The sequence below is a fragment of the Mirounga leonina genome, unplaced genomic scaffold, assembly GCF_011800145.1.
Source record: "Mirounga leonina isolate KUSES-001 unplaced genomic scaffold, KU_Mleo_1.0 Mir_151, whole genome shotgun sequence".
Classification (NCBI taxonomy): Eukaryota; Metazoa; Chordata; class Mammalia; order Carnivora; family Phocidae; genus Mirounga; species Mirounga leonina.
The window spans coordinates 2,567,232-2,581,985 of record NW_023270377.1 but is presented as its reverse complement, the minus strand read 5'-3'; the positions used below and the strand labels follow the sequence as shown (position 1 = coordinate 2,581,985).

At 51.6% G+C, this 14,754-nt stretch overlaps 1 protein-coding gene across 6 annotated transcripts in view; it reads left to right on the top strand.

The window, feature by feature from the left end:
* Positions 1 to 14,425: 14,425 nt before the first annotated feature.
* TRAF3IP1 (TRAF3 interacting protein 1) overlaps positions 14,426 to 14,754 on the top strand; it is a 65,728-nt gene continuing 65,399 nt past the window's right edge. For all 6 annotated transcript variants that reach the window (XM_035006753.1, XM_035006752.1, XM_035006751.1 and 3 more), the window contains exon 1: positions 14,426 to 14,591. In XM_035006753.1, coding sequence (XP_034862644.1) covers positions 14,469 to 14,591 — 123 coding nt within the window. In that variant the 5' untranslated portion in view covers positions 14,426 to 14,468. The remainder of the gene's footprint in view (positions 14,592 to 14,754) is intronic.

Genomic DNA, 14,754 nt, shown 5'->3' with positions numbered 1-14,754 from the left:
CTTTACAGAAAAAAATTTGCTGACCGCGGTTAGGAACCCACCATGCAGTGGAATAGTTGCGTTGCAATGATGTAAGTTTTCACCGGTGGTCAGTTATGATGGGGACACGGCAGAGAGCCAGGCACCGAGGGACCAAGAAGATGCGCGACTGTGGTGGGCCACGACGGTAATGATGCCAATCACAGAGAAGGGCGGCTCCCTGTGTGCGTTCTGGAGACCTCGAAAAACAAATGATAGGCTTGCGACAGTTCAGTGCCCAACTCAGACAGGGTCTGCAAGCCTGAGGCCTCTATGGCAGCTCAGCAAATTCCCATCTTCTGCAGCTGCTAGGGAGACTATCGGAACCCAGGCGAGACTCTGCTTACAAGGCTCACAGAGCTACAAAGCAGACCCCAAGCCACAGCCTTGACAGGTCCCCTGTACAAGGTCAGCAGTCAGACGGGGAATGGTCCTGGACCATGGATGTGGGCAACTGGAGAGATGAGCTGAGGATTTCAAAAGCCCCAGGTTCCCAGGAGCCTCCTAGTTGGCAGAAGCAGTGCCTCCTACCTTGCCGGAGAACAGATTGTCCTTGCTAGACGCCTCACCTGGAGCAGGTGCCTTGCAAAATGATGCTTGTTCTCAAGACTTGCCCTCCGCCCCGCACCCCCCCCCCCCCCGGCCTTTGATTCTAGGCCTATAAAGAAGGTCGTGTGTTAGCAGAGCTAGAGGAGAATTCACGACCTAGGGGCACTCATCTGTCATTTAGAACTCCGTGTTTTGCCAGGACACCAGGAACTGGTTCTAATCATTTCTTGGGATGACTCCAGCGAGTGTACTAGTAAAAGTTTAACAGCTGACTCTCTGAAGGGGAAAAATTTTGTAGCATTTGCCAGTTTTTATGGTGTAAATACCCACACTGTGGCCAATTTCACACTACCAACGTGACTCTGTTAGGAAAGAGGCAATGCCTACAAGGACCAAGTGCGTGAAGAGAGGGGCCCACCTCGCCTCCGCCTGGGCCCAGTCTGACATGGCCAACAGCCTTGCTTTAGAAAACAGTTCGGGTTTGCTCAGTTACAAGGAGAGGTGGGTCTCCCAAAGTTCAACCCCTACAAGACCGTTGTTCCAGACTACTTAGGTGATTTGAAAAGGGGCTGTTGTTAGAAAATAATCTCATTAAAGTTTTCACTGCCAACAGTATTTCTGAGTCATGGAGACCTCCAGCTTCCTGCGTGAGGAACCCGCTGTCAGTCAGTCCGGGGAGGGTTTCGGACAGCAGCTCTCGAGACATTATTTGTGGCAGAAACAGACCGGTCCTCAGACAAGGTGCTCCTGCTCCCGTGGCCTTAAAATCTGCCGTCAGCAGAATGGAGGCTACTCAAGTCTCTGACCCCTGGGTGAGGGTCCCGCTCACCCAAGTGTTGGGATAAGTCATCAGGGTTTCAGTGAGGGGCTGACAGGCATCCCTGTTTCATCCTTCCGGAATGATCTGGCCCTACAGACATTTCCAGTCAGCCCGCCTCTCACTGTCCGAGCCTGGAGAGCCAGAAGTCTGGGCAGACCTTGGCTTTCCAGCCCCAAACCGGGATCAGAAGCCAGGAAGAGGTCATGGAAAGTCTCAGTTCCTAACAGCTTGTTCTGCGGTGGCCGGGAGGGTAAGCTCGGCCAGCAGCTGCGCCCGAGTTCCCCCGCCCTTGATGTGGAATGTCAGCCCCAGCAATCCAGTTAATGAGAAGAAAATTCATGAGAAGAAAATGGACCTCCCTTGTAGATGAGGTGCATAACCTGACAGTCTCTGTTTTTAGGGGAGTGTGTTTGTGGGAATATGTGTGTAACAGAAAAACAAAAAGGAACGTCAGAACCCTCACAGTGACTTTTCTCTGGGCTGTGGAACATGAATGACATGAGTTTTGTTGTTTCTATTTTTCAGTGCCCTTCATATAGTCCATAATGAGGACTTAGTATGTTACATATATTTGAATATGTGAGCTATAAGTTCTGTCTAACCTAGGGGCGCCTGGGTGGCTCAGTCATTAAGTGTCTGCCTTCAGCTCAGGTCATGATCTCAGGGCCCTGGGATCGAGCCCAGCATCGGGCTCCCTGCTCCATGGGGAGCCTGCTTCTCCCTCTCCCACTCCCCCTGCTTGTGTTCCCTCTTTCGCTGTGTCTCTATTTGTCAAATAAATAAATAAAATCTTAAAAAAAAAAGCTCTGTCTAACCTGCACTTATATATTATAATAAGCATTTCGCAATTAGAAAACAATAGCTTTAAATTCTGTAAACTACTAAGTATAAAATAAAAAATTAACTTTGAGTAGGATGTTTAGTATCTGATGAGACTGGCTTGCTCTGTGATCGGGGCTATATTAACAGAGACGGAGAACAAGGACCTGAGCAGTGAAAAAGCAAAAGCGCTGGATTTTTCTCACTGCAAAGTTATTATTTCTCTCTGACTTCTCTTCATTTCCCAGGTTTTGTCTTCAACAATCAGGTAAATAGGAGTTGCATGCTATTTGAACAACCACCGCTGGGGATTTACCATGTTTATATTTATTGTCCAGATCTTTGCAAAAATACGAACAACTGAAATAGTCTACAGAGCAAAAGTCAGACGGCGAAACAAGGAACAAACTGCAGAAAACAGCCTGATGATGCATGGTGGACACAGCTGTGAGCTCTCGGGGGTGGAGATGCACCGCGGGATTGAACATACTGGATATTTGGAGGCTTTTAGGAGTCACGGCAAGACACAGATGCTATAAAGGTAAAAAGATAAAATGATGGGCATGGATATACCTGTGAAGCCAAAATAAAGTCGACACAGCGATATTGGGAAAGACGGAGCAGAATTTGTGTATTTTGGGGTATGTATCTTACGTGTACGACCATATAAAATGTACACGCCAAGGGAGGACACTGGGAGGGAAGACTAAAAGTGATTTATTTCTGTTGGGGCGGATGCAATGAAAGTGTTGTCCAAGCTCTGTTTCGCTGGTACAAATGATCCAGGGTACAGGTTGTTAACTCCTGTGCTCTCTTTCTCACGTGGATTTAGACGCAAACCAACAGCCTCCTAAGGGTGTCTGTTTAAAGGCCCTGCGTGCGTCGTGAGTGGGATTTCAGGCCGCCACTGAGTAGGGGTTTGGTGTGGGCAGTGTGGCGGAGACCCTGGCTGGGCGGGTGGGCTCCCTCTGCCCCACCCGGACCTGGACCCTTTGCAGCTGCTTCCTCCTCTGATGCCCCACAGGCCCTGGGCTTGAATGGGGCCGAAACAGCGCCGCCAGGCAGCCCTGGGTGGGGGATGCTTACTGTCGAGGCGGTCACCTGATGAGAAAAGTCTGCCCCTCTCCCAGTGCCTGAGACGGGGACACTGTGTACCCTTGCCTCCCAGCTTCTGTCCTTGTCCTCCTCTCTGTCCTCGCTCAGGACTCTGGACTTCCAAAACTCAGAACTCATCATCCAGTGGCCCCTTTGAGGCAACTTTTGATGGCATCCATGCCAAGATAATGGAGGCTCTTTAATTCTTAGGGACTAAACTTGGGCTCTAGGTTTAGAAGTGTTCTCCAGGGGCGCCTGGGTGGCTCAGTTGGTTAAGCGACTGCCTTCGGCTCAGGTCATGATCCTGGAGTCCCGGGATCGAGTCCCGCATCGGGCTCCCTGCTCGGCGGGGAGTCTGCTTCTCCCTCTGACCCTCCCCCCTCTCATGTGCTCTCTCTCTCTCATTCTCTCTCTCTCAAATAAATAAATAAAATCTTAAAAAAAAAAAAAAAAAGAAGTGTTCTCCAAATCTGTTTGAAATTCACTGAAAATAAGATTATTTCCCCCTTTTCCAAGGATGAGCTTCACCTCATCCTATCCAGGGGTGTTTTTTTTTTCTTAACCCTTTGATTCCCACGGCTCCCTCTCCTCAATATTCAGGTCATCAAGATTTCAGGCCACATTGATGTAACTCCAGAGATGAGCTGCCCTTGAAGGTGCCTTTTGCAGACCTGTCCCTGGTGGCTCTGGGCCTCCAGCTGCATGGCCCTGTGTGAGTGTGCGGTGTGTGTGTATGTGTGCTGTGGGTGTGTGTATGTGTGAGGATGCCTATCACCGGGGACCAACATCTTTCATCAGCATCAAAAGATTGACCCATTTTCAGTAACCACCTTCTTGCGGCCCGTGAAGCCTTTATTCGGTTTGTACGGGAGACCTGAAATGTGTCTCCGGTGGAGCCCGGTTGTGTTTAAGAGACGTGGTGTGAGCTTAGCAGGTGGGAGAGGAACCTCAGCCCTGGCTCTTCTGTCGAATCCCACCTCCTTTCTTTCTGGAAAATTTCGAAGACTCTTGTTTCCTTTTTCTCAGTTACAGCTGAAGCCTGTCTTCAGACGCAAAGTCCACAGTGGACAGTGGGAATACCCTGAAAGCATAGTCCCTGGCTCCTAACTGGGATTCAGAGCTGGCTGTCGGGCCCCATGCAGGCTCCGAGTCAGCTCTTGCGCGCAGCCAAGCCCATGTTCCCAAAGAGAGCTTCAGGCAAAGACAAGCCTCGCGCACTCAGCATTTGTCGAGAGCCTACTAAGTCCCAGCAAGTTGAATTGTTTTGGGTTTGTTTGTAAAATGTCATTGCACTTGCAATAAAAACAATTGCTTTGATCTCAAAATGTTCCATGCTCCTCTTGCAGGTGGACGCCTGAGTCTCCGGGGTGGGCCTGCCTCATTTAGTGGCCACACTCCATGATGTAGCCCCCCTTTCTTCCAGACTCTGGCATTATGCCTCGTATTACCTGTCTTATATTTATCGTAATTGTTGGGCACTTAAAACATTTATCTATTCGGATTGAACAAAGTGAATGTTAAGAGACCTAAGGTCGAAATTATTAGCTAAATATTGCCTTTCTGAAGAAGCACATCATGCCGGTGACTCTGTCTCAGTAAGGACCCAGAAATGGGGAAGTTCTCCGTCTTGCAGGGTCATTGAAAGGGAAATGTTCTAATCAGTTAAGAGCCTGTACCTTCGAGGTAGTCACATATGGTTGCTGAGAGCTGACCCTGGAGCGAACCCCAGCCCAGTCCTGCCGTTGACTAGTGGCCCCATGCTGGATAAATTCTTGAGCCTCAGTGTTCTCTTCTGTAAAATAGGGTGAAGAATGGGAACTATCCTGAGGAATGCTATTAATTAATTAATTAATTAATTAATTGATTATTATTTAAATACTTTATTTATTTATTTGAGAGCGAGAGGGAGAGAGAGAGCATGCATGAGCAGGGGAAGGGCAGAAGGAGAAGCAGGCTCCCCGCTGAGCAGGGAGCCCAACGTGGAGCTGGATCCCAGGAGCCTGAGATTATGATCTGAGCCCAAGGCAGATACTTGACCAACTGAGCCACCAAGGTGCCCCTTATTATTATTATTATTTTTTAAAGATTTAATTTATTTATTCCAAGGAGAGAGAGCGAGAGCATGGGTGGAGGTGGTGGGTGGGCGGGGGGAGGAGCAGAGGGAGAGGGTCAAAGAGCTGGACACTGGGCTGGGTCTCACAACCCGGAGATCATGACCTGAGCTGAGGCCAAGAGTCGGATGCTTAACCAACGGAGCCACCCAGGAACCCCCCCTGAGGGTTCTTCTTTAAATTTAATTTAATTTTATTTCAATTCAATTAATTACCATATAGTGTATTATTAGTTTCAGAGGCAGAGGTCAGTGATTCATCAGTTGCATATAACACCCAGTGCTCATTCCATCCCGTTCCCTCCTGAATGCTCGTCACCCAGTTACCCCGTCTCCCCCGACCTCCTCCCCTCCAGCAACCTGAGGGTCGTTTTTTAAAAATTAAAATGTATAATTGTGGCAAAATACACGTAACGGAGAAGCTACCGTCACAGTTGTTTTTGAGTGTACAGCTCCGTAGTGCTAAGTACATTCACCTTGTTGTGCAAGCGGTCTCCAGGACCATTTCCATCGTGTAAGACCCAAACCCTGCCCGCTGAACACTAACTCCCCGTCGCCTCAGCCCCTGCAGACTCTTCTGCCTCTGTCACTTCCACCGCTCTGGGGACGTCGCACCCGTGGAATCGTACAGTATTTGCCTGTGTGGGACCAGCGTGTCTCCCTCGGCACGATGTCCTCAAGGCTCATCCGTGTTGTAACCCGAGGTGTAGCCCTCGCCCCTTCTGCACCGCGCCCTCAAGGCTGCACCCCTGGCCCACACTCCCTCCGGTCCCTTTCCCTTTGCCCATCAGGTTGGCCTCTGGTCCGCCAAGCTTCCCTGAGTCGAGAACTGGAGCCCCATGGCCCCCACAACCGATTTTGGGTCTGGCCCTCAGCTATGTCTGACCTTCGGCTGCAGGAGACGAGCTTCCCTGGGGCTGCCCGGCTCTCACCCCCAGCCTCCCCGGGGCCTCGGTGGCTTTGTGCGCTGCCCCGGCAACCCTACCACGGCCCGCCGTCTGAGCCCCGGGTCCTCCGGCGGGCCTGCGTGGCGCCCCCTGCTGGGCGGCCGTGTGACTGCGGCTCCAGGACCCTGGGGACTTCGGGTCCGCCGTGGGGGTGTTGCGGGGGACCCAGTTCGCAGCCCCCTGCTCAGGCGCTTCCGAAAGCACCTCTCCGAGCTGGAGGTCCCCGGGAGTGTGCGTTTGCACCCCCACCTCGTCGGCCCTCCAACGTGGAGCCGCCGGCGAGCCAGGCCGCTGGCTGGTGTCCCCGCAGGCGCGTAGCCGTGAGCCGACAGGGACGCATGCCGCCGCGGAGTGGGCCCCGCCCCGAGGGGCCCCCGGCGGCCGGCCCTCCGCCACACCGGCCTAAGACTTCCTCGCTGGGGCTCGCGTGGGCGCCGAGACCGCGGGACGGGCTCCCTCCGCCTCGTGGGGAGGAGACGCTGCGCAGCCGGGCGCCATGCTCAGTCCATCGTGGCCCGGGGGGCAGGCCCACGGCCCCTGGGGGGGCCCTCGCGAGGTGGGGGGTCAGCCACGGGGCAGCGGGTTGGGGTAGTCGAGGGGGCTGTCCGTTTTCTCGTACGCCCAAAGGAAGCTGGCTCTCGGACTCCCCCCTGAGGCCCGGCGGCTGTGGGAGGGGGCGCTCGCAGGCGGGGCTGGGCGCCCGAGGTGGCGGGAGCGCTCCCGGCCTCGCGGAGCTTCCTCCGGACTTGGGATCCCTCGGGCCCCTGCTCTTGCTGACACCTCCGCTGGCCGAAGGCGCCCAGTCCACACGTGGGCCTCGCCCTCACGTGCTTTTGGAAGGAGCACATCGTGACCGACTTGGGACGCTAGTTAAGCGGACTTTGGTGGCAGGGGCCCGCTGGGGACTCTGAACAGCAGAGGATCCTTGCGCTTTGTCTGAGAACCAGCCTCCCGTGCAAATAGGATGGAGGCCATGGTGCGCGCTCCAGGAACCTCCATCAAGCAGTTGTTCTGCTGTGTTTTCAGGGATTCAGGGGCCTTGGGGCAGACCCTCAGGCCCCGGGAGACCCGTTTAAGGGAACCCTTGGAACGGGGCTCTGCCCTCGTGCTCTGAGGGCTCGCTATTATGGACAGTTCCAGGGAGACATGTTCAAGCTTATGTAGTTCACATCCTTCACTATCTGGGTGAAGTAAGTGAGGACCGAAGAGGGCGGAACCCACCCAGTTTGCATGGCTGGCTACAGGTAAAGGCCGCTCCAGGTGCCGGCCAATTCCGGAAGGGCCTTCGCCATAGCACCTCCACAGGTGAACTTCAGTCTTGTAAATGACCCTGTTAGAAGCCGCATACACAAATGGGTAAAAATGGGCACCTGGGACACAGTTTACCAACCTGGTTTATCAATACCATGGTTTTCCCTAGGTTCGGGGGGTCTCCTCTGACAACTTTTAACTTTTGTTTTTGATTTAAAAGTTCTTATTGGGGGGCGCCTGGGTGGCTCACTCGTTAAGCGTCTGCCTTCGGCTCGGGTCATGATCCCAGGGTCCTGGGATCGAGCCCCGCATTGGGCTCCCTCCTCAGCGGGAAGCTTGCTTCTCCCTCTCCCACTCCCCCTGCTTGTGTTCCTGCTCTCGCTATCTCTCTCTCTCTGTCAAATAAATAAATAAAATCTTTAAAAAAATAAAAATAAATAAAAGTTCTTATTGGGGCACCTGGGTGGCTTAGGTGGTTAAGCATCTGCCTTCGGCTGAGGTCGTGATCTCCAGGTCCTGGGATGGAGCCCCAAGTCAGGCTCCCTGCTCAGTGGTGAGTCTGCTTCTGTCTCTCCCCCCACCCCCTACTCATGGTCTCTCTCTCAAATGAATAAATAAAATCCTTTAAAAAAATACATAAAAGTTCTTATTTATTGAGAAATAAATCTAAATTACAAGGAGGTATAAAGAAGCAGAAGAAATGTCCCATTATCCCAATTCCCCGATAGTCTCTGAAATCTTGAAATTGCTGGATATATTTACACACACACACACACACACACACATACAGATTCACACTCACACACGTAGACATTTAACATTGCTGAGATCCCATTTTTTACATAACATTAGAGTTTGATTTTTTCATTTGAAATTATGGTATAAACAAACCATATAAGCCCTTTGGAAAGAGCAGTTTTAGTAAGAGCATAGTCTGTTCAACATCCAGTAAATGGTTATTGAATGCCTGCATGTGTCTAACAATGTTGAAGGCATAAGGGACTCGCGGGTGAGCAAATCAACCAGGCCCCTCTACTCGTAGAACTCCCTTTCTGGGGGTAATCGGGGTGGGGAAAGAGAAAACAAAAGGGCAGATAGGGATAAAAAAATGACTTTCACAGAGTGGTAAGTACTTTAAAGGAAATAAGGTAAGATGACAGGCTGGGGAATTCAGATGTAGTCTATTTTTGATATTTCTGAGAGGTCACATGTGAGCTGAGACCCAAATAATAGCAAGTTTCCAGCCATATGAAGATCTGGGCGATAAGTGTTACTCTTATTCAGTTAAAGGGACCAGCAAGTGCAAAGGTCCTGAGGCAGAAATGATCTTAGCAAGCTTAGGAAGAAGGTTGTGTCTTCTTTTAGTCCAGGCTCAGTTAGAGAGGAGGGAACAAGGTCTTGCACGCCCGGCCCCTCAGGCTTCACACCATGGTGCCAGTCACCTTCCAGCTTAGCCAGGGCAGCACACAGCAAGGCACTTGACTGGCCCCCCAAACTGGTGCCTTCCTTTCTGAGCCTGTCAGGGAGTTCAGTCTTGGATCCAGGGCTGGTGAGGCTGTGTCCAGGCTCTGGGCCACTTCTCCTTTGGCCCAGTCCTTCCCACAGGCTGACCCACATCCTGGGCTCTTCCCCCCCACCCCCTCGCCCGGGGCCTTTGTCTCTGGGAATGTTTGCCTCTCAGGGGAGGAGAGGCAGGGTCTGGAAGCCCCTTGCTTTGTGGAGCTCTCTCTCATGGGGTGAGTCATGGCCTCTGTCATCTCCTTCATTCATGTGGAAATTGCTTATTTCAAGTGCATCTCCTGCCAGCTTTTTATGTCTCAAACATTCTCTCTACTGTGATTTTCTGTAGTTACGTAATCACTTGTCTGTTTTCACGAATGACTCTTTTTATGTTCTCTTTTCCTCTAATCCTTACATGACCCTGAGGTGCTCTGGGTAATTCAGCTACCCGCCCCCACACCGCCAGCCACCTGAACTGGAGACTCCCTACTGGCCTCTGGGCCCCTCCTGCTCCCCATTCTCCTGAGGTGGTTCCACGTCTCTTTCTTGGAGTCTGGAATCCTTAGCTGGGTCTTGTCCGCCCTGCTTTCCCAGGGCCTTGCACCCCTGCCCCAGTTGGTCTCTGTGTGGAGGGCGTGCCTAGGGGCAGTAGGAGGCCTCAGGAGGATGCACTATGTGATGGGGAGCATGTTCCTTTCCAGAGGCTGCCACACACACTCCGTGGCCTGCTTCCCTCAGACAGGCCCTCAGTGGGGTCTGGTGACTCTGCTTCCTTGTCCCAGATCCTCTCAGAGACCCTCTCTCATGGCCCTTGGTCCCAAAGACAGGAGCAAGGCCTGTGCCTGAAGGCCTGCATAGGGCCTCCTTGGCCTACAGGGGTCCCCTACTTTCCACAAACTGTGGGAGAAACCAGAATCAGGCTTCCCCCTCGTGGGGCACTGGCTGGGATCCTCAGTGGACCTTCGGGGGCCAGAGAGCTCTCTGAGGCCACACCCCCTGTCCTCACTGCTCTGGGTGACTGACCAGTCATAGACAAGCAATGCATTGCTGGTCACGGCTGTCCCATGGCCCCAGGCCCAAAGGAGGATTCTGTCTAGCGTGAACTTTGGAAGAACGGGGCTAGGTAGTGTCTGCTGGGAAGGCAGGGCACCTGAGGTCAGAGACCAGGATCAGTGACCTCCCTGAGTTCAACCCCCTCCACCCTTACTCAGGTCCACCCAGCCAGTGTTCAGAGTTCAGAGGTGGGTGTTCCTCACAGGGGCCTCTGGGCTCCCAGCTCAGCCACGGTGGGCAGATCAGGGAAGACGTCTGGGTCAGAACACTTTAGCTCTCAGACACCACAGCATCCTCTGTACGTGGTGCGGCCCCTGAAGGGCTCTACCTGCCCATCCTGTGAGAATGACATCCCACCCCCTCTCTCCCTAGCACCCGGAGGGCAGCAAGCTGGTGCAGCTTTGCCTAAAGGCTTAGTCACTTTGGAGCTGTGGGCCAGCCTTCATGAACTAAGGGCCCAGCCCTGAAGAAGGACACAGTCTCACTATGGCCCACCCCCCTATTTAGAAGACTCCCAGGGAAGCCGGAGGGGGGCCAGGCAGTGGCAGGGAAGGGAGGCTACCATTGTTCTCCATGTGAATATGAAGTATTAGTTTCAGTGTGGACAAGCATGTTCAGAAATGACGAAACAGTTGGGAAACTATTTCATTCTTCTTCATGGAATTTGATGAACTGTTTGAAAACATTCGTTCTCGGGAAGCAGGACGTGTCTGTGTGTGTGATAAAGATAAATATGTGGACAATCAGGAGAACAATGGAGATCTGGGAGCCCCAGAAGGAGCCTGAGTCACAGTGTCCCCCATCACCCTGGACTGTTCCAAGGGATTGAACTGTCCTGCCCCTGCCTTGGGATGAGTCTGGAATGGAGCACCCAGTGCCGAAAGAGAGGGGGTTAGTTGGGGAGATACATATGTAGGTGGTGGAGTTTCTAGAAAGTCAGGAAGATTTGACAAGCAGGGGTCAGAGGATGGAGGTGCTGTGGCCAAGGTGGTAGACCTGGAAGCTGGGGAGTAGGGCTAGTACCTCAGGTCCACCCAGGAGGGAACACGTCTGAGGGTGAAATCTGCTGGGTGCTTTTTCCCCATGGACCACGGAATAGCTCTATCCAGTGAATGTTGCCAAATTCCTTCCCTTCTGGGTCATCATTCTCTTAGGTGGCTCCTAACGTCTCAGTAAAGTCTCGGACAGGCAGCCTGCTTGCGTGGTGAAGTGTGGGCAGAAGCCAGGTCGGCGCTGCTGGAGGGAGATGAGCTCTGGTGGCTCGCCTGGCCTCTGTCCGGGTGACCACAGCTCATGTGGTCCTGGATGCAGCTAGCTGCAGGGACAGTGATGTTCCCTGGAGCAGTGGACAGCAGAGGACAGTATGGATGGTGCTTACTAGAAGGTACATAGTTTTCCATGAAGTCCCCAGCACCTAGACAGTGCTGAGCACTGTTAACCTTAAAAATAAAACTGTCAGTTATTTTATCAGCAAAAATGGGTTTATTCTGGAATAGCAGAGAGTTCAGGGACAAGCACGCTACAGCAAAACCATAGGCAAGTCCCCAGAACAAAGGAGAGAAATTCTCTTTTATAGAGGAAAGAGAGAGTTGGGAGGGCGGTTACAAACAAAAAGTCCATGGAAGGAAACTGGGAGCTGGAAGTGGCTTCTCATGGGCTGAGCTGTGACTGTCTCTCATTGGCCGGTCTGTTGCCAACTTTTCTTCCTGTGCCTGGGATGGTAAGATAGTATCCATGTGCAAGGTCCTTCTGTTCCTGTTGGATCGCAATTGATAACCAGTGCTGGGAATGAGAGCTCCTCCTGCTGGCCTCCTGATTTTATATGGTAAACCATGTTTCCTTTTATTAATTTTCACAGCACACAGCAGTGATTCATTGAACGTCCGGATACGTCTTTATGACTGTCTTCACCGAATACATATGAATATCCAATGAGTACATGAAAAGAGTTCAAAATCACAAATCACTAGAGAAATGCAAATTAAAACCATAATAAGATATTATACCACGACTAGAATGACTGAAGTTAAAAAGACTGAAAAAAAAAAAAAAAAGACTGACCCATCACATCTTGGCAGGAATATGAAGCAACTAGAAATCACATACATTGCTGGTGGGAATGAAAGATGATGCCACCAGTTTGAAAACGTGGTAGCATCTTGTAAAGTTAAACATATTCTTAACATACAACCCAGAAAAGCCACTCCTGGATTTTTACCCAAGAGAAAGTGAGTAAGGGACAGGTGGGGCTAGGTAGGGAGAGATAGGGAGGGGGGTACAAGACCAGGCTCACAGAAATCCCAGATGTGGAAAAGTGCTGAGGCGTAAGAAACCAGAGATGAGAGAACATAACCAGACCACTTCCTTTGTCTCAAATGTCAGAGACGAGATATTGTTATGACAGTTACAGACTGACCATTAAAAGCTACGAAACTTCAAAGGAGAGGTAAACATGGTGCTATCAGTGGTAGAAACGTCAAGAAGATTTCAGTTCCCTGGTCAGTTTTCAATAAAAGACCGACCATAAAATCCCTCAGTGGCAACCCACTCGGGACCCCTCTCACTCTAGAGAGTTTTCTTTTCTGTTCTTACCTTCACTTAATAAGTTTTCACTTCACTTCACCTTTTTGTGTCCGAGAGATTCATTCTTCGGCTCTGTGAGACAAGAACCTTGCAACTGCAACAAAAGGAAAACTATGTTGGCATAGATCTGTATGTGAATGCTCTCAGCAGCATTATTCATGGGTAATCAAAACTCAAAAGAAATCCAAGTATCGATAAACTGGTGAATGGATAAACAAATTGTATTATGAAACACTACTCAGCTACAGAAAGGAATGACATATTAATGTATGTAGCACCATGGATGAATTTCAAAATCTTTATAAGAGAAAGAATTAAACACAAAAGACTATGTAGTGTATGATTCCATTTATATGAAACTCTGGAAAAGGTAAAATAATAATGACGGAAAGCGGATCAGTGGTTGCCTGGGGCTAGGGTGAAGGAGGAGATAGATTGCAAATGAGTAGGAGGAAATATTTTAGGGAGCATGAGCTGCTCTATATCTTGGTTGTGGTGGCAGTAACATAAATGCATCAACCAGTATCCTTAAAATAGGTGAGGCTTATCGCATATGAATAATAATCAAACATAAATTTTAAGTTTAAAAACCCCCACAGCTAGATAGATACATCATGGGCAAATTTATAAAAACCAATGATAAGAACATCTTGATACATGCAGATACAGATACAACCAGATACATAGAACAAAGGACTAGAGCAGACGTCCCTTCGGAAACTATGTAATCCGGACGCCGGTGGAGAAAAATCTGTAAAGTACCGAAAGAAAAAAAAAAGTTAACCCAGGCTTGCATACTCTGTGAAACAATCTTTCAAGTGTGAAGTTGAAGTAAACACTTTCAGACAAGGGGAAGGTGACAGCACTCATCACCAGCTGACCTTTGCTAAAAGAAAGGAAGTTCTTCAGACCGAGGAACATTTGGAGTCTATGCAAAGACTCCAAATTCGAGTCTATGGAAATTCGAGTCTATGCAAAGAATGAAGAGCACTGAAAACGGTGAAAATAAATGCAAATAAAAGTTACAAAGATGCAATTACCAGAGCGAAATGGATGAAGGGGGTCAAAAGGTGCGAATTTCCAGTTACAAAGTAAGCAAGTCACGGGGCGATGAGGTACAGCGTGGTGACTGTAGTTAACACTATTGTGTTACATATTTGAGAGCTGCTACGAGTGCACCTTGGAAGTTCTCATTGCAGTAAAAACTCCTTGCAGCCGTGGCGGTGCATGTTAACTCGACTTACTGCGGTCGTCACTTTGCAATATATACAAATATCAAATAATTGTGTCGTGCCCTTGAAGCTGATGTTCCGCATATCAATTGTCTGTCAGTAAAAAAAGACTTGAAAATGCAGGGGCGATCAGCACCTTTCTATAAAGAAAGAACCAGCAGCAGGTCACAGAGCTTCCGAACTGCTGCGAGGATTTCCGCGGTGGAGTCGCGGCCGCCGCGGAGCCGGTAAGGGCGTGGCTTGGTCCCGGTTGCCAGGCGCGGGCAGGACGCGCGGTCCGGACCTCCCGCAGCCGGCGCCGCGCCGCGTCCGTTGCTAAGGCCGCGCCGCCCTGGCGACGGGCGCCGGCCGCCCCGCGCACGCGCCGTGGCCGACTCCGGTGCACTGTGGGATGGGAGCCCGAGCGGCGCGTCGAGGCGGGGCGGGCGGCGGCGGCTGCGGGCCGGCGGCGGCCGGGGACGGCGGCTCAGGCTCTGCGGGCCGGCGCCGCCATGAACGCCGCGGTGGTGAAGCGGACGCAGGAGGCCCTGGGGAGGGTGATCCGGAGGCCGCCGCTGACGGAGAAGCTGCTGAGCAAGCCGCCGTTCCGCTACCTGCACGACATCATCACGGAGGTGGGCGCCGGGCCGGAGGCCGGGTGCGGGCCGAGGGCAGCGACCCGGGGGGGGTCGGGGCCCGGGTGCGGGCCGGGGCCCTGGTGCGGGGGTCGGGGCCCCGGGTGGGGGTCGGGGCCCGGGTGCGGGCCGGGGGCGGCGCTGCGGCCAAGGGTCGGGGCCC